This window comes from Cryptomeria japonica, chromosome 5 (assembly GCF_030272615.1).
Source record: "Cryptomeria japonica chromosome 5, Sugi_1.0, whole genome shotgun sequence".
NCBI classification, from domain to species: Eukaryota; Viridiplantae; Streptophyta; class Pinopsida; order Cupressales; family Cupressaceae; genus Cryptomeria; species Cryptomeria japonica.
In genome coordinates this window covers 187790114-187809013 of record NC_081409.1, presented here as the reverse complement: position 1 = coordinate 187809013, position 18900 = coordinate 187790114, and the positions used below count along the sequence as shown (strand labels likewise).

General features: G+C 35.4%; 1 protein-coding gene across 4 annotated transcripts in view; it reads right to left on the bottom strand.

The window, feature by feature from the left end:
- Nucleotides 1-753: 753 nt before the first annotated feature.
- The window catches only part of LOC131060886 (zinc finger CCCH domain-containing protein 28), a 96893-nt gene continuing 78746 nt past the window's right edge, over nucleotides 754-18900 (bottom strand). For 2 of the 4 annotated variants that reach the window (XM_057994309.2, XM_057994313.2), the window contains exons 10-12: nucleotides 3093-3187; nucleotides 2601-2760; nucleotides 754-2350 (exon numbers count right to left, since the gene is read on the bottom strand). In XM_057994309.2, coding sequence (XP_057850292.2) covers nucleotides 2641-2760; nucleotides 3093-3187 — 215 coding nt within the window. In that variant the 3' untranslated portion in view covers nucleotides 754-2350; nucleotides 2601-2640. Of the gene's footprint in view, nucleotides 2354-2600; nucleotides 2761-3092; nucleotides 3188-18900 lie in introns of all 4 variants that reach the window. The other 2 variants (XM_057994310.2, XM_057994312.2) reach the window with 2 other exon arrangements.

Genomic DNA, 18900 nt, shown 5'->3' with positions numbered 1-18900 from the left:
CAACAGTCGTGGAACAATGCCAAAATCTAAATGCGTGCAGAAAATGTTTCTTGTAACCGTTAAAAATGAATTGTACAACAGTAATTAATAAATTTTTAAGCAGCATGGCTTATGTTCATAGAAAAATCTCAGGAAAGAACAATATTAAATAACAAAATATTGAGACAAACTTTAAGTTGTAAATGAACTGCCCAAAGCCAGGTACAACTTCGAGTTTCAAGTACAACCCAGCTCATTGTTATCTTTAAGCCAAGAAAATCAAGGTACAATAAACATAATTCATTAGCAGCTATAGCTGCTGTTCTGCCCATTCAGGGGCAAAAAGGTATAAACATTGTAAGCAAAATGCATCTTCAAATAGAAATTTACAATTGACAAATATGAACAGTTAAACGTTTACTGCTATATGATAAGAAAGCCCGAGTCAGTGACTAAAAGAAGCACGAGCCATAGGATCAATTAGCAAATAACTCCAATTGAGACAAATTAACACTTGAAATGCGAATTATTGAGGTTATAGCATGTTGAGCAACCAACACGCCTTCCCTTAATTAAGATATAATTTTTGTACTGGCCAAACTAATAAATGGTAATCTAAAAACACTATTGGTCAATATTAGTATTGTTGAATGAACAGTCTGACTTTCATCACTCTTATTTATTTACACTAAAGATGGCTTATGAAAACACTTGACTGTTCGCGATACGAATAAAAAGTGCTAGACAACAAAGGCAGAAGTACAGAGACTCAGAGACTAAAGAATCTGCAAGCATGGCAGCACTTTTCTTTTTCGCAACTTCCAAACAGGATAGAAAACTTGAACTCAGACCCTTCCTAAATTGGTATGTACAATATAAATGAACCCAATTTGCAGTCATAAGCTGGCTGTATGGCATATAAATGAATGTTCTTGTTACTGATCTTTTTCTCTTGCCATTCTATACTGTACTAGATATCATTTGTTCAAATCAGATTGATGAGCAATCATTTTTCCCATGTGCTCCTCTTTCTTCAGCATAACGAAAGTATCCAAATTTGTTCAGCTTCACTTTTCCTATTGATAGATTTCATTGTATTCAGCATCATCCATCAAATAATATAAAGAGGGAATCCAACTTATTCCGGTTTCCAATTTCCTATGGACAATTTTGACTGAACATAATCCACATAAGTATCTTTCTTTGATTTTCTCACCACTTATAGACCAACTTGATTGACATTTTTTCTGCATGTTTCAGACATTATCTCAGATGCCTCTTTCTGGTTAATTGATAGCATCATTTCTTGTAAGCTGTGAAATATAAAAGCAGTCTCCACTCACCGTACTTTTAACAGGTTACATAGGCATTCCAATGGCTTAAAATGTTAAAATGAACCAACAATGGAGAATACAAACAATACTTTCTAAAATAACCTTTTTCCCAATAGAAAGCTCTGCCATTCAAAAGCAATATTAGAGAATTGTAGGAATGCCAAACACATTTCTAAAACATCACAATTGCATCCCACTTCAGCACATTTTCAATTATATATAAAAATTTAAGCAACACTGACATCTACATCCAACAAACCGAAATTTATGAGTATTTATTCTCCAATAATCTACCATTGTCTTCAACTGATTTTTGAATGTGTTTGGCATATAATATTTTATGTGAATAAACACAGGTAGGGTAGGAATCTATTTAATAGTTACAGAGGATAGTTGTATGTAGAGTAATTATGACCATACATGAAATAAGAGCATTGAGTAGCCTAATAAATCTTGAGACTTGTTATTACTCAAGCTTAAAGAGATCAGTTGGGCTTCCATGAAATAACCATACACCAACAAATGAGAATTAAAGAAAGGACAAAAGTATCTAAATAAAACATGTGTATGAACAAGAAACACTTACCAAAAACCCAGATAATTTTGGTCACCTCCATCGCAAACTCCAAATAGCTGTTTCCAATCTTGCTACTTGTACAAACCAAACCTCAAAACAACTTCCAACACTTATAGACTTGAGTTTGTCAAATTAGAAAGTGCTAGGTAGAAAACAGACAGACTAATTAAGATGTGGAACACTTCTGCTAACGGTGCAAATAGAAGCTAATGTAATGCTACTGTTGCTTGCAAGCATGTAATGTATAGCACCTAAAACAGCAATCCACACAACATAATGGCTGTTACAGTATATGATACAACTTGCAGCAATTCAAGCACCGCTGCAGAATAACATAGCTTGATATCTCGCTAGCAGGACAGATAATGCTTTGTAAAAACATAGCTGCATTTCAATAACAATTTTCATGAGCCCCAACATGAGCGTCAGAAGCATTTGGCACAAAATCAGCAGCGGCAGCCTGCTAAAGCAAATGAGCAAAGCAACCAGCAAATGAAGCATCTTACTTTGCTAAATGATGCTAAGGTTTTTCTATAAGAAAGAGATATAAATATCAATAGGTGCTATCATATCTTACTCCAAACACTCACTTCAGATACAGATTACAAATTAAAAAAACTTTATTTCAGTTATAATTCAAAAAACACTTGCCATTGAAACAATATTGAACTAGTAAACTGGAAAAAAAAACTGAAAATGACTTTTAGTACCTGTAAAAAGCCATCTTCTCAAGGGTACATCAGCTACACTCTATGCACGTCCATTTCTATGGCTACCATATTGCTTTAATTGATGATAAAAACGACAGGATTCACGTTTACATTTTCCTCGTTGAAAATCACGGCAAATAGTCACATAGTTGTCAACTACCTGCCACCAGTATGACCATAAATAAATCCACAATGCATGAACAATGCTGACATTTAACCGATCAATTGCTCAATACCAATGACAAGTTCATGTAAACAACACAGATATCAAGCCTGAGCACTACAGATAGAAACACAAGGCATACAAACTTCTAGATGTCAACATGAAGTTATAAACGGAATAAACTGGTTGCTTCGTGGTATTACAACTGTTCCTCATACAGAATATCAAATTTCTTGAAAGATGTAACTATCTGCTTTGTCTGTCCACTAGAAAACATACTAATGAAGTATACTACTTGCACCCAGGAAAATGGAGAGTGCAGGCCCTACCTGTGTATGTGGTTCAGGATGGGCATATTTGCATGATGAATCACGAGAACATTTGCTTTTTTGATAATCTCTACAGACTGGCAGCCTATCATCATCTGTTGAAGCAATTGAGATAAGTAAAGAAAAACCAATAAACTCGAAAAAAAAAAAGGTCAAAGCTTTAACTGCCCTAGTAAATTATGTTGCATTTCTCAATATTAAACCCTGAAACCTTAATTAAATCAATTATCACAGCCACACAATTACAATACCCTCCCCAAGTGGCCAAGTACTCATGGCATTGAATCAAATTTCAACAAAAACAAGCAGATTCAAATCTTTCCCAGTTTATCACCTAGCAAAATAGGGTGAGCAAAATTAGTCTGTTAGGTGGCTTGAGTTCCATTTATGTAACTATTTTCCAAGCTTTTTACCAAGTTTTCAACTCCTACTCTTTGAATTGAGTAATAAAGGAATAGGTTGGAGAACATGAATAAAGTTATGCTAAATTACTACTCGATAGTCATCGACCCGACCTGCATTTGAGCCATGATAGAAAATTCAAAATTTGATCGAAAAAAAAAAGTTTAAAAAATCTATAAAATCCACTGAGAAAGAAGAATAAATGAACTGAGGTATATTAATGTTGACATTTATTGAAACTACCTCAACCAGACTAAATAATAAAAACAACTACAATGACACATTACCAAGCGCATAAAGCATCACCCTATACAACAGAGATCAAAAACAAAACTTGAATTTACCACGAAAGGATAAATCAAACATCCGTCAAAGTTACACCAAACATAGGTATATGCTACAATGCAAGCCCCCAAAGTCACAAAAGCGACACTGGACATTATCAGTACAAGTATTTGCAGCAGAAGGAAAATCTGTTAAGAAAACAAGCACAGCAAAAATCCTACTACAAAGTTTTGTGATATTATCAAGCAAAAGGCTAGAATTTTAGATAAAAATATTTTTTCAATGTCGATAATATTTGGATGTGAAGAGCACCAAAATTAAGCATACATGCATAATGGCCTTTCACTTTGAAGTGCAGCAGAATTCTGAAATATTGAGAAGAAACCTGAAAAGGATTAAATGGCCTTTCTTACAACTCTTCATAAGTGGTAGAAGCAGCATTACCAAATCATGTCTGTTGCCTCTATTTCTAGTGCAAGACAAAATAGTGACAGTCCTATTCACAAAGTTCATGACTTGTTTACCACAGGTTGCAAACATAGGCAGAAAGGCAGATAAATTCAAGGATAGACATGATGTATTGATGCTGGACATAAATGGTATACCAAAAATAACTCTCGAAGTCAGATATTTGGCTTTTATCAATGCTCTTCTCATTTGCAGCTGAGAAGTGAATGTACTTCCAGAACATATGGAAAAAAATGCGAAAATCAGCACCGATGCAAACTGATTTCAGATAATTTAACAAATAATACTAGGATCAATCATGGTAACTGCCAATTTGTTAAATCACTTTGTGATAATCATGATAATCAAGATGGAGAGTATACATCAGCACTATGATGTTATTCTGTGACAATAGTTATAATAAGTCTTTGGAAGCATAAAAATATTTCCATGAAAACTACATAAATACAGTTAACCATTGACACCCTTCAAGATGAAATTATAGGGGAGGGCCAATCAAGCTTTGGAGCTTGCTTCTGATTCAAAGCAAGAACAATACAAACCTGATGACAAAAGGATCTTACCCCATGATTATAGTTCCATAGATAGTAGAAATTCTGGTCAAGGACTCTTCCACTGGAAAATGAGTGTGTATGAGATGCTCTTTCTGGCTTAGCCCATTGAAATTTAGATCCATGACACCCTAGCCAATAGAATTTATCAATCAGTGATTTTCAAACCAATCGTGACTAAACTCTCAAGTTTTATAGCAGGAGAGGCTGAATTAGATTGGCAACTAGCCTATGGTTTTAAGGGAAGGAAACTATAAGCATGAAAAGAGTTAAATTTGTGAACAACCAATGATCCCAAGGTCATAAGGATGGGAGAAGAATTGGGCATATAAATGGTAAAAGTGGTTATCAATATTCACAAAACATAAAAGAGGTTTTTGCTTGGGCTTACAAAGATACGAGGCAGGTGCTGCCAACCTTGTGTGTCCATCCCATTGAATTAATGTCAGTGTTATCACAGTGAGGCAAAGACCATAGAGAATGAATCTTCACTGTGCAGCATAATTGCATGAGAAAATCAAAAGACTTCTAAAAGGAGTAACCATATTTAAATAGAAACCAATGACTGGCCATCCCGATGGTGATTGCACCAAAGAAAATCTAGGAAACATGTGTTGGACCTTGTCATAAACCCAAAGCGAATTCCTATATCTAAGAGTTGTTTTCCTTTGTTTTTCAATGTTTCAGGCATAGTGGAACGAGTCCTTAGTTCCCTGGTTCTTCTAGTTTCACTTTCCTGCTTTCTCTCCACCCTACCAAAAGCTTCCCTATTCCCATTTAGACCTCAAGTCCTGATGAGAAGTTGGGACTAGAGCCATAAGTTCCTATACCCCATCATTCTGCCCATTGTTGCCCGCTTGACCTTAACATTCATTTCCTGTAAACCTCGGGACTCTTTCCATGTTTCCTTCCACACTTCACCTTTCTCTCACAGAAGTTTCCTTTAGTCAATTTCCTCTGAAGCTCCATGTCCTGACAAGAACCTAGAACCTTAGGTTTCAAGTCCATGTTTCCTTTCTGAGTCCACTCCTCGACATGTGTTATCCATTCAATCCTTTCAAACCATCAGGTCCCAGCTATAACTTGGAACCTTAGGCTCCAATTCTAGCTAATTCCCTGCTCCTGACCTCCACAAAACTGAGCGAACTTCAAACCTCAATTGGGATTCCAAATCCCCATCCTGTCCCAAGACCCAGCACTTGCCAGTCTTTTGTGATTTCCACATTCCATTTCTACCCTGAAGCTAATACCTGACATGTAAGATTCTAAATTTCCAAGTTCCTCCCAGAACCCAAACCCCCCAAAGGCAAGGTCTTGGAGCAAAGAATGTAATGTGTGTTGTAACTTCGTAATTAAGTTCCCAATGAGCATCCAATTTCCAAAATTGTCTGAGTCCCTGATGAAGTACTTTTTAAAGGGGTCCCTGACAAGTTCGACATCAAAGCCAAACCTCCTACACTGGAAATAAATGAAAATAATAGTATATCACGGTTCCAGCATGGAGATCCTCCAATGAGGTTCTTGATAACATCAATGATCCCTATAAAGCAAGAAGAGCCAGAAACTGTTCAGAGTCCAGTATCCAAGCAAGAAGGAACGTAGTAGGCCCAATCTACCAAGTACATGCAAAGGGAATTTGGCAAAAGCATTTTGCATGGGTTTTGAGCACCAAATGTAATGGCATTGTGAATACTTTCCCACCTACCCACCATTAATGTAGGGGATCCTCCAGCTTCCTTGCCAACCTTCAAACCTCCTACACTGGAAATAAATGAAAATAATAGTATATCACGGTTCCGGCATGGAGATCCTCCAATGAGGTTCTTGATAACACCAATGATCCCTATAAAGCAAGAAGAGCCAAAAACTGTTCAGAGTCCAGTATCCAAGCAAGAAGGAACGTAGTAGGCCCAATCTACCAAGTATGTGCAAAGGGAATTTGGCAAAAGCATTTTGCATGGGTTTTGAGCACCAAATGTAATGGCATTGTGAATACTTTCCCACCTACCCACCATTAATCTAGGGGATCCTCCAGCTTCCTTGCCAACCTTCAACAGCTCCCCTTCAATATGAGATGCCTATTTTGGGCAAGAATGCTTGCAAATCATTGATTTTCTTGGAGCTACAGTGCCACATGCTAGGGTTTCACCCTGCTACTATTAAAGTGGATATTTTGATCATTTTAGGAGGTTGGTTCTTCTAGTGGTGGTTGGAGACTATGCAGGTGCAAGAGTTTGTCTAAGGTTTCAACCATGCCATGTCTAAGAGCAGAAAGGCAATGAAATAGTGAAAAACTGGAAGGGTAAGATGCTACGGATATTATATACAAAGTGTCTCCAAATTGTTTGTATTTGTTTAGGAAAATCTTCACTCTTGTCAAATTTTTTGACAAAAAATGTATTCAGCATTTGAAAACGTGACTATTTTAAAAGACACAAGCATTGTAATAATCATTTGTTCACTGCATTAGGATTTATGCAATTCAATTTTAGATTTACTAAGTACGCTTTGTGTACAATGCTTGTAATTTAATGGCAAATGTATCTAGATTAGTTCTTCAATGTTTTCCTCCTGTATTTTGTAAATCTATAGCACAATCAGCTAGGCACTAGTCTTGGTTCCCCCGACCAATCTCGCATCATCAAAACAAATCAAAACATTAATCAATAGTTTAGAGATAGGAAAATCTTTGTGCATTCATGGTCTTGTATTACAAGAAGAGAATCAATCTTGTGAGAGCCCTTGAATGATTCATTTCATTGTAGGTTATAAAATAGAGATGTTATAAGCATTTTAAACTTGTTTCAAGCATCCTTTAATAAATAAACATTTAAGACACAATAAACTAATCAAATAGAAGCTACTTTGACCATATACACAAGTATGCATCGATCACATGAGAATAAAAATGAATCTTAATTTTTAGCTAAAATAAACAGCATCGTTAGATATATAATTTTAGAATTAAAAATATTGTCAAATGTATATAAATCTCATGGATCATAAATATTCAAGTGAGGAATTTATTATTAAAGTTACACTATCAGCCTTCAAGACTACATGTTTTGTTGTCAAACTCATTAACAAAGAGGAAAAGTTAAGTAAAAGGATAATAGTTATGTTCTAATTTGCTCTTAGCTAGGATAAATATATGGGATTGTTCTCTGTGTTTCCTGTGCAGGGCATGCTTGATATGTTTTAGCATTATGAAAATGACATCTCTTCCCAACTATGGCTTAACTTGTATTCAACAGTATAATGATCGTAGCATACCAACTTTTCATATGGAATCCTTGTATACTAAACAAGTTGTCCAATGTATGAAACTAGATAATCCTTGATTGAGACTTCGACAATGAAGATGAGGAGATTTGCAACAAGGGATATATGTATTCTATACATTTTGTGATCATCATTCATCATTATAGATAATGCTGTTTTTGGATTAAATTGTGTTCAGCTTTTTGGATCAACATTTTGGATCACACTGTGTGATCCATCATCAGGATGATATAGAGCCAAAGCAATCAAAAAATCATCCATCATCCTAAAGATGGAACACTGAGTGTGATGACGTTGACACAAAAAGCTGAGCACAATTTAATCCAGAAACAACATTACCTATATTATGGATTGTGAGAAATCTCTTATCGTTAATGATTCATCATTGCTCTGTTACTTGGTTAGACTTATAGTTTGATGGGGGTTTGGGGGCAACACCCCTCACAGGGACCAAGGGCAGCACCCCTTGCAACATAGGGCGGGGTCTAAGGGCAGAACCCCTGCCACCAAGCCCAAATGAAGACCTTCAAAACCACACAAAGCTTCATGGCTCACATCATTTTCATATTTTTTTGTAAATCCTAGATGGGCATGTCAGAAACCAAACAAGCATTGAAATGTTGTAAGTTCTTTTTTTCAGTAACTAAAATGTCGAATCAACACTATATGTCTTTTTATTATCTCAACAAGTACCCAACTCTCAAGTCCCCAGGTTGACTACAATCATAGTTATAGGACTCGGGAAGAAAAAAGAAAGATTGGTTGCAATCATACTTATAGGACTCACCTAGAATTACCAAGACTCAGCGAGTCCCAAGAAGAGGGGGTTTGATCGAATCCTAGGGACTCGAGAACCGAGTACCCGACAATATATGGAGATACAAGGCATAAGACAAGGTTGAATAGAATCACCCTAACTGCTTTGCAAAATTGAGATTCCTGGAAAGGTAAACACAATCAAACAAGGGACACATTCTGATTGCTGAAACACCAGCACAGCTGCAGCGGGAATAACATCGTGATAATTTGTAAAAAGTCAATTCTGCCAAAAAGTTGTTATATCTGCTACTTCTTCTAAACATCAGAAGAACACTTCTACCTGTCATGTCGATTAGTTCAGCCAATAAGAAATCTGACTATATTTTTCTCATGGGAAGGGTGGGGAGGTAGTGTAGACAGAATTAGGATACTTGGTGTATACTGAATATCTTCGAACATTAAGCCTATAATATATGTCGCATCAAAGTGCATATCACCACTAGTAGAATTCTCAGTTATAAAATTAATGATGTGATTGAGTTACAAGTGACTTTGAACAAGTATCGCCAAAGGCTAAAAGTCTTTGGTGACGACCTTCGGTTTGCAATTATCATGAAGCTTTAGAATGAATGAGCATCACTTTCTCTTGCAGTGCACAACTTGATCATTCTGTCTATAAGCTGTTATGCTGTTGTATGCTCAATATGTTGCCCTGTTGCTGTAAAAGAACAGTTCAAACCCACAGTATGTAAACAGCTTATCTAAAAGTCCTGATGCATGCATCCACTTCCAGAAAATAAGAGTTTTTTTTATCACATATCGGTAGAATCACTCTTACATAAGTCATTCAATTTAGCATTAACCCTACCCTCAATTTGGGTTGCCATCCGATCCAAAATCTCAGGAAAGAGCTGGTTCTTGCTCAGGCATCGTAATATCCCTTGTGGGATCTTTTCTAATATGCAATTTATTGATATAATTCTTATGAAAATTTATTAATGGAAATATCGCTATATAAGAACAATATCAAGAATACTCCAAGAAATACCTAATTAGTGAGTTTGAAGTGTTCTAACTTCTAATAAACACTAATATCTACTTCCTTATGTAGTAATTTCTGATACTATATCTTGTCCCAAGAGAAGTCCGATCTGGATTCTAATGTAAATCTAATAAAGGTCTGCAATTATAAATTAAGAGAATGTACATGCAGACAGTGCTATGGATTATTATGGTTCACTTCTTTTATAACTGGCATAAGAAAGAATATATTGTCTGATCCTTATTGATCGCTGTCTCTGAATGAAGACTTACAACCCATATGACTGAATGATTATGGATTGGTTATGGAAGAACTGAAGTTCTGATTCTGATCGCTATTCCTAATAAATCTCTGTGTGATGCTCTATGAGCCCTTCAAATATGAAGTATATAAAACAAATCTGCCCCTTTTGAAGAACTTGTGATTGCCTTTAAATAGCCCGACAATGAGGCATGATGTGAGAAGTTGTCTCACTTCCACATCCCTTTGCACTAACTAACTAATTTGTGTCTCTTCATTATGACTTAATTTGTTATTAGTTAATTAACTAATGCAGATTGGGCTTGATCCATCCATAATATTAACTTGACTAATCAACTCTATCGCTGCATATTAACCTTAATTGCTTATAACATTTGCTGTATTAATTTGAAGTGTATGATTTGCAAAATGATCTTTGAGCAGTGCTGTCTTAGGTATGGGTCGCTTTGTATTCTTCAAACAAATTGTCTCTTCCATTACTTATACCAACCATTGTTTTTTCACTGCTTATTTTCTTTTATTTGATTTCATCATTATGAATCAATTGAAATTACATATCTTACACAATCGCTGTCAACCATTTATTTTATAGTCGTTGCTTGTCTTGATGATATAATCACTGCTTACTAATGGATATTAATTACTCCTTTCGATTGCTATCGGCTGTCTCATCAAGTCAACTGTTACATAAAGGAGACCTTAGACTGCACACAATAAAATCGACCATTTCTAATCACAAACTACACATAAAGTTGTTGTTCATTAAGGAAGTCGGCAATATCATTGTAATGTCCCCTTTCCTTGAATGCTTTGTCTCAGTGAACAAATGGGAATTATTACAGGCATTTAGCCAATACTGTAATTTGATGGTGTGGCTCACCCATACATTGAAAATAATCTATTTGCTTATTCTGTCTTGTAAATCCAACCTTAGGCTAGTATTAATACATCTTTAGCATCTTCAAATGTTTCAGGAGCTAAGAGATTCCCTCTTTCCTCAAGGACTGATATTAGATTGAGCATTTGCCATTCACGCAAATGATTTCTTCAAAATTTTGCATCAATATCTTATCCCTTTCTATTGTATCAAAAGAGTGAACCACCAACATCAATTTGCTTTCCACCAGCTGGTTTAGGCCTGGATCAATGGTTTAAAGTTTAAATACAAATTCATCCTTCCTGAAAAAACGGCCCATCAAACAAAAGTCCATCAGATGCAATCATATCCTTTACTCTTAATACCAATCAAATAGATGTTTCAATCAAAACTTGCTTTTGGGATTTCCTTCTTCTCGTCCTTAGTCTTCAGACAAATTAGAACCCATTTCCTTGTTATTGGTATTGACATTTAATAAATTGCTTCCTTGAGCTTCATAAAAGGAGAGCAGACTTGGAGTATCCAATTTCAACAAAGGCATTTAATCAATTGGTGCTCCAGCCATCTACGTATGTGTGGTTCAAGCACAAGGGTAAGATCATAGGAACTTCACCCAACTTTATGGCAGGTACTGGAAGCCAGTCCTTTACAATGAGTTATTACTCACTCTGCCCACTTATGTCTATTTCCTAACCTGCTTTAGAGAGCCCATATTACCACAGCCACTAGAATTGTTTGTGGAAAACATGCCAAGTTTTCTTTCCATGGTTCTGCTATCATTTTTGGGGGCTGCATTGCTTTGAGATGCTCTTGGTTGCTTAGGACAGCAGTTACATCCTCTCCAAATTGTTAACTCACAATTTGAACTTTCCTCTTATTCCTTCATAGATTAGATTGAGGACCTCTATGCAACATGTGGTGTCTATTCCATCACTCCAATCGTCTTCCTCTTGCTGGGGTTTTGCTCTATTCAACCAACTCTCTGTTCCTCGAATTCTAGACAGAAATGGTACTGGTTGCAGGCATTGTCATTTGTCCCCACTCCCCCAATTGCTCTTTCATTATCCCATCAGAATGAATTGGACCAATTCGTAAATCCAGTGGAGTTGAGGCACTGATTGTATCCAATCAGTGTACAATTCAACTTCCTTTAACTAGGGCTAACTATCATGATGGTTTCTTTCTACTCTAGTTGTTATCCACCTTAATCATTTATAGGGCCCCTTTTTTTTTTAAGGGATGCTTTCTATTGAACAAGATTTCAAGTTTCCATTGCACTCCTTTTCCTAGTGATTGGTATTATGTGCTCCCACCACCTCATGAAAGAACCTTATTGATCAAACAAAAAGAATAAGCAGATTCAAACCAAGGATTGCCTTTAATACCGAATCAACTAGAAACTCACTGCACTCAAATTAAGGCAAATCAACCTTTCTTGGGCCCTCGCCTCATGGCTGGGTCGATAAATGACAATCATCATTCCAATCAGTAAGTCAAGAGAGGCATTACTTTTTTGTAGACTGCAAAGCTCAAACTACAATTCATTGAAGTAAGTTAGTCAAGTCTAATATCTATGCGCAGTTGAGGATTGATCTAGGTCAAGGTTCATTCCATAATAAATAGATTCTACTATCTAGGTTCATTACAAAAGAAACTAGGTAGGCCCTGCAGTGATCAGTCTAGCCCATTCATCAAAAGACACTTGAGTAAGATAGAGGAAGTTGAGGACAGTTAGGCAAAATGAATTCATGTCAGTGTCACCAAATGCTCCTTGAAAGAGACCAAAGTATTTATTGATTGCTCCAAGGCTGCATCCTTATGTTTCATTACTGGCAAAACAAAATTGTTCTTCAAGGCTTTCGTACAATTGATACCATTGTTGTTTACCATGCTTCCATTCAAAGCTACACTTCTCCTTCCAACCTTCTCGCACTAGGTACATTTCAAAAGGAATCTGTAGTTGTACAATAGATGAAATAAATTAGTAAATGAGGTATTGCCTAATTCATTAAGAATGTGTCAACTAAGCCTTGGTCATAAAATGGGCAATCTCCCAAGGATCACCAAGGAACTCTTACAATCTATAAACCCCCCTGCTATAAGAGGATAGGCTACCAACTTGACAAGGGCCCTACCCATTTGAAGCATTTGTCCCCTATAGCACTTACTTGATTAATGATCTAACAAAGAGATAGTTTTTTCTTTATTAGCTACCATTATAAAGGAGGAAAAAGTAGGGTCCAATGCCACTATTTTTCAAGATGAAACAACCCAACCAATTCCACAATATGTTGGGTCTAGCACCTTTTTTCTTTTTTTCTTCAACTTGGGTTCCACTTGTTAAATTCACTATGATGTTTAAGCCGTACAGGTTAGATATAGTAAGACTCCCTTCAATGAAGAGATACTTACACATGGGGTTGGTCTCTTAAAATTTGCCTCTGAACACAAGCAACCAATTCAACACACTGAAAAAACATTTCCAAGATTCTGAAATGCTCTCCTGTGCCAAACAATTTCAGAAAAACTTACAAAAGGGCTGAAACTTGATGGAACATATCCAGAAAATTTTGGAACGTTTCTTGCAGTTCCTAGCCTTCTTTCAAGACTTCCAAATGTTTGGGCACTATAACTCAGCTTTTACGAACATTTGTTGAGTTTCTAACTATTTCCAAGAGTTCCTGGAATTTCCCAATGTTTATAATACTGTTTCTTGTTGATTCCTTCTCTGATTTCATTTGCTGATCTAAACACACCAACATTTGATCCTCCAGTTCATTAAGTTTCAAGTTACTAGCTATTCTATTCTTGGTGCAACATGAAAACTTAACCTAACACAATCCATATACTAAAATCAGCATAAATCTCAAAAGGAGCACACTAGCCAGCACCTCAGTCCTTACATAGGGAGTGTTGGAACACGTTTGCCATTGTGCCAAAAGATCGACCTATTTATGCCCGATACAAACGCCAGAGATAAACAGATCCACGTGAGGTGGTTAGTCCATGTCCCGAATCCAAAGGGGGAAGCTGACGATTAGTCCAACAATCCCCCCTCAGCGTCACCCGAGGGGATTTGAACCCGCAACCCGGCTCTGATACCAATTGTTGGAACACATTTGCCATTGCGCCAAAAAAGCGATCTGTTAACCCTCAATACAAATGCCAGAGATAAACGGATCCACTGGAGGCAGTTAGTCCATGTCCCAAATCCGAAGGGGGATGTTAGTGATTAGTCCAACGGGAAGAACATAATCAATTATGACTAAGTCTCTTACAATTTTGTTATATCTTTAAAAAAAAATCCATGTGCTATAACTTTATCAATTGCAATCATGTTTCTTGCAAGTTTGTTGTTTCTTTAAAAAAACCATGCACTATAATGTTTCCAAGTATCCTAAGAAAAGAACTGATCAACAGCATTTAGAAAGGCAAGATTGAAGTTTAAATTCTCGCAAATTTTTCTCTCCCCAATTGAATTAAAATTTCATGAAAATCAAGATTAAACTATTGAATACATCAACAGAAATTTGATAGCTGTACTAAAAATTTATTTCCAAATCTTCAATATGCTTTAAGCTTTTCTAATTGATCCTTTTAAGATGCCTTGGAAAACCAAAAACAACCATAACACATATATTAGTGCTAAAATCATTTAACAGAAGTTTAGTGCTTTTACTACATCAAGTGCTCTTAGTTATCAAAGCTTTAAAATGTAACAAGGCCAAAGCAACAGCGAGAAGGATATGGAGCTGCTCATTTTAGTGTTTTATAGTGGTTATATAGAACTTCAATTTCATATTAACATAATGATACTTTGCAATGGCTCATGCCTCAATGCATTGAAAAATATATGATATTTTGACATGCTTTTCTATTCAATGTTTGTTTGTGTTTGTTGTTATATGGATATAGTGTGTACTGAAAATATGTACCTATTTCTCTTTGTCAAATCTAGTGCCTAAGTAGCTTTCTTTTATCGTGCACTGACAAACATCTTCTGAATTTTATTGTCATTAAATTCAAAGCCAAACACAAGCAGTTTACTTTGTTTGCAGGTTATACTTGAATTCTCAATAGAGCAAACTACTTGCATGTATGCACACCTCATCACATAGCTTTCCTACCATAGAAAAATACTGCTATATTAAACATACATTAATCAAAATGAATTATACTTCCTGACACATTGGAACTATGCTTTCAACCAAGCATTGAATTTCAAAAGTTTGCACTGATGTTTAGCTTCATCAACACTTATGTTTCATATGTTCTGACTTTTAAAGAGATTTGAAATATATGGTTATTCAAATTTGATATATGATGAAAAATATTCATGCAGTTTTTATATAATTAACAATGTGTCTCCACATTTTGCAGCTAAAACTTTTCTCGTCATTATTTCTAGAGTGCTCAAGTCCACAAGCCATACGGGTGTCTCATACATTGTAACTAGAGTCATATTGTGTTCTTCGATTTTGTTATAATAATTTTAAAAATTCTCAGGTTGAAAACATAAAAGGATACCTGTGCAACTTGAGTAAGAAAGTACTATAAACTTATAGAATTTGAGATTACTGTAGTATTACCATACAATATGGCTGCATGAGTTATTGATGTCTCGAATCCACATAGTAAATACTAAAACCTATTTCATCTTCACATAAGTTGATGTAAAGAACCAAGCTTTGTTGGTTCCTATCATCTTGTTTATCTGATCATGTACGTTTCTATAAACCATTAATGGATGCTAGTTGTGGAGTCACCAACACACATCCCCATAAAAGAATGATATCTTTAGAGTGTAATATGCTTGAATTATATTTGAAGGGTAAGGATACATCCTTGCACTTTCATCATTGCAAATTGCATAGAGGAAAGAATAGAATTTTAACAACTACACGTTCATGAAGTTGAGAGTTAAACATGGGAAGCGTGGTTACTGAAAATGTGTACATATTGAAACTTCCTCCCTCAAGCAAGCAATTTATGTTTCTTTTATCACAGCACATTTCCATCAGGTTAATGAATAGTGAATAACATACAAAACAAATTATACCTAAATAAAGATATTATAATATGCTTGCATTTACTGACATTCCTATGCATGCTAATGCTTGGCCACAAAACTCTTCTGGCAATGAAAAAGGGAACTAATGTAATAGCTGAACTCTTAAGTCAATGAAAACATTCAACAACCTGATGCAAAAGCTGAATAACTTGACTCAGAAATGGGCATGTTTATCTCACAAACAGAAGTGAAATGTCCATAAGAAGGAGTATCCAATATGCACATCAATGTGCCTCCCTCCACGAACAAATTGCTACTGCCTTTATTCAGTAACAACTTTGTTACATCCCACTTGTGCTCTAATATTTTGATAATGTTTAAATACATTGATATTGGTTGCTTTATATTGTAGAATGGTGATTCGCAATGCACATGTTAATGATTTTGGTTTTAAATCATTATGATATATGAGTTAATTTTTATCATATACGTAAATATTAAAAGTTATGATAAGATTTTGGACTAACTACATGGTTTTAACCTAGTGGATGCAGGAAATCGTCATCCTCCGAGAAGGGAGGGAAAGTATCATCAAGGACGGGAGGTAATAGAAGAAGGATCTATGCCATCTAGAACCCTAACCTGTAAGTTTTAGCCTTGTTGAGATGAGTTAGGGTTTGATTCCATCAACTCAATGTTTATCCCTGTAAACCCTTGTGGTCAGTCAAGTAGTTAGGATTGTTTCATCCTTCTTATAGATTATGTTCTTTTTTTTAAACAGATTATAATCTAAAACATTCGAACAAATAATTGAGATTCTTTTATTTTATCTCTAAATGATTCTTATGACAAAATGAATACATACATGATTACGTGTGAATATTGTGAAAATATATGTGTGTATTTCTGGTCAATAGTAAGCACACATATACGTACCCATATATACCAATATATATAGTAAAGACACTAATTCTTTTCACACATTAACATGTATGTATGGCTTTATAGACTTTAAAACGATTTAAGTGGACCTTGCTCCATGCTAAATAAGTTTGATTAATATCAAACCTTGAATTTTTGGAATAAAATTCAAAGGTGAATATAATAAGAGCCATCGGCTCTTAACCGATGAGAAAGAGACTTAAGTTGGTATTTTTTATAAAACAAATTTATTATCACCGCCTTCAAGTAGTGAGGGAATGGGAATATAGCTATATGAAATGAAATTCAATCAAATGAAACTGAAATTGGCTTAAAACAATCGAAAAACAGATAACCGATTTCATTAATTAAAATGGGAGGAAATTTGAAATCCGTGGATATAATACGAAGGAGAGTATTATTTTTGAATCCATCATTTTCCTGTTGGAAAACATTTCGATAAGAATATTAATTTGCTAAAGAAGCTCTGAGCTTAAGCTTCAATGAAAGAAATTTTAAAAGGCTAGCATAATTTTTCCATAGCCAATTGACAAGGAAGGAGATGTAGCTCTTCAGCCAAGAAGGAATTTACATTTAAATCTGCTAAATAACACCACCAGGTCACATACTTGGGTTTTTATTCTACTTGTAAGAATTTCATAATGTAATGGCATAGCAAATATAAGAAAAATGTTCCTTCTTTTGCTTGATATGCTCTGCATCTCTTCCTAGATGAAAGTTACAAAAACGTGAGTTAGGAATATTAAATTAATATAATGAATATAGCCATTATGGCTTATATAGCAAGTTCATGTTAGAAAGGAGAAACGTATTTATATACCCAAAAGCTTAAAAGAGTTCAAGGTGGTGCATTATCTCGCTGTCTTTATAGGAATAAATGTCATGTTAAATTATGATGAGAACATTGAACATCCTTTGCTGAGAGAATACTACAGCTTATAGAGGAAGCCAAAAACAGAGACAAAACATATCATTGTTAAATGAAAAACATAGAAACATTAAACATTACCATTGCATGCTATGCTCATGGTAGAAAACAGAACAGCAATGAGAAGTTAGACTAGTATGCAACTTAACCATAAATACCAGTTACAGTGGCCAATGATTGGTTACGTATCACTTACCAACAGTATTGGGATATATGGTTGTTGCAAATTGTAATTATCTTAATTGCTGTAACAGAAATTACCTTATCCTGAAATGGAATTTGAAACACAACTATAAGGAATAGATAATTCAGTATAGTTGTCAGATTGAGAGCAGGATGCTAACTCGTGAGCACAAGTATAGATTCAGTACTAAAATCAACCAAGAGATCTAATAAATGAAATGTGATTCCGAATGGATGAATATTAATTATGAGCTTACCCCATCCAATATACTTCCTTAAGTTTAGACATATGAATAAGTCAAGAAGCCTCAAAAGGGTCAGTATGCAGCTAGCATAAGAGACAGACATGATGGCTTGTAAACCTTCACTTGTTTGAATCTAGCCGAGTAGGGTGATGAACAATGACTACAAACATTGACATGTTGCAACTTATAAAAAGTTAAAAACCTTTGGCCAAGGTGATGCCAAAAAATGTAAGCGTCAGTCAGTTCATTTGGTCCAGATATGCAACCCAATTTGAGGTCATATTAGTTAGGAGTAGCCTATGGTGTGTGATCGACTAGGGATTGTGTAGGGTCAAACACCGATCTTAGATGGCATTAGATCCAACATCTATTAGTTCCCTGCGAAGGGGCAGGCCTTTACAGTTTGAAGTGGTATGAGGGACTAGCAAATCCGTGATTGGGCAGAAAAGCGCTCTGATGATACTTTCCCTCTTTCAGCTTTGAAAAGATTAGAAGTTCAGGATGAAATCCAGAAGATGTAAAAACTAAACCTCTCTTAAGCTTTTATTTATGTTTTGTACTATGTTATACTT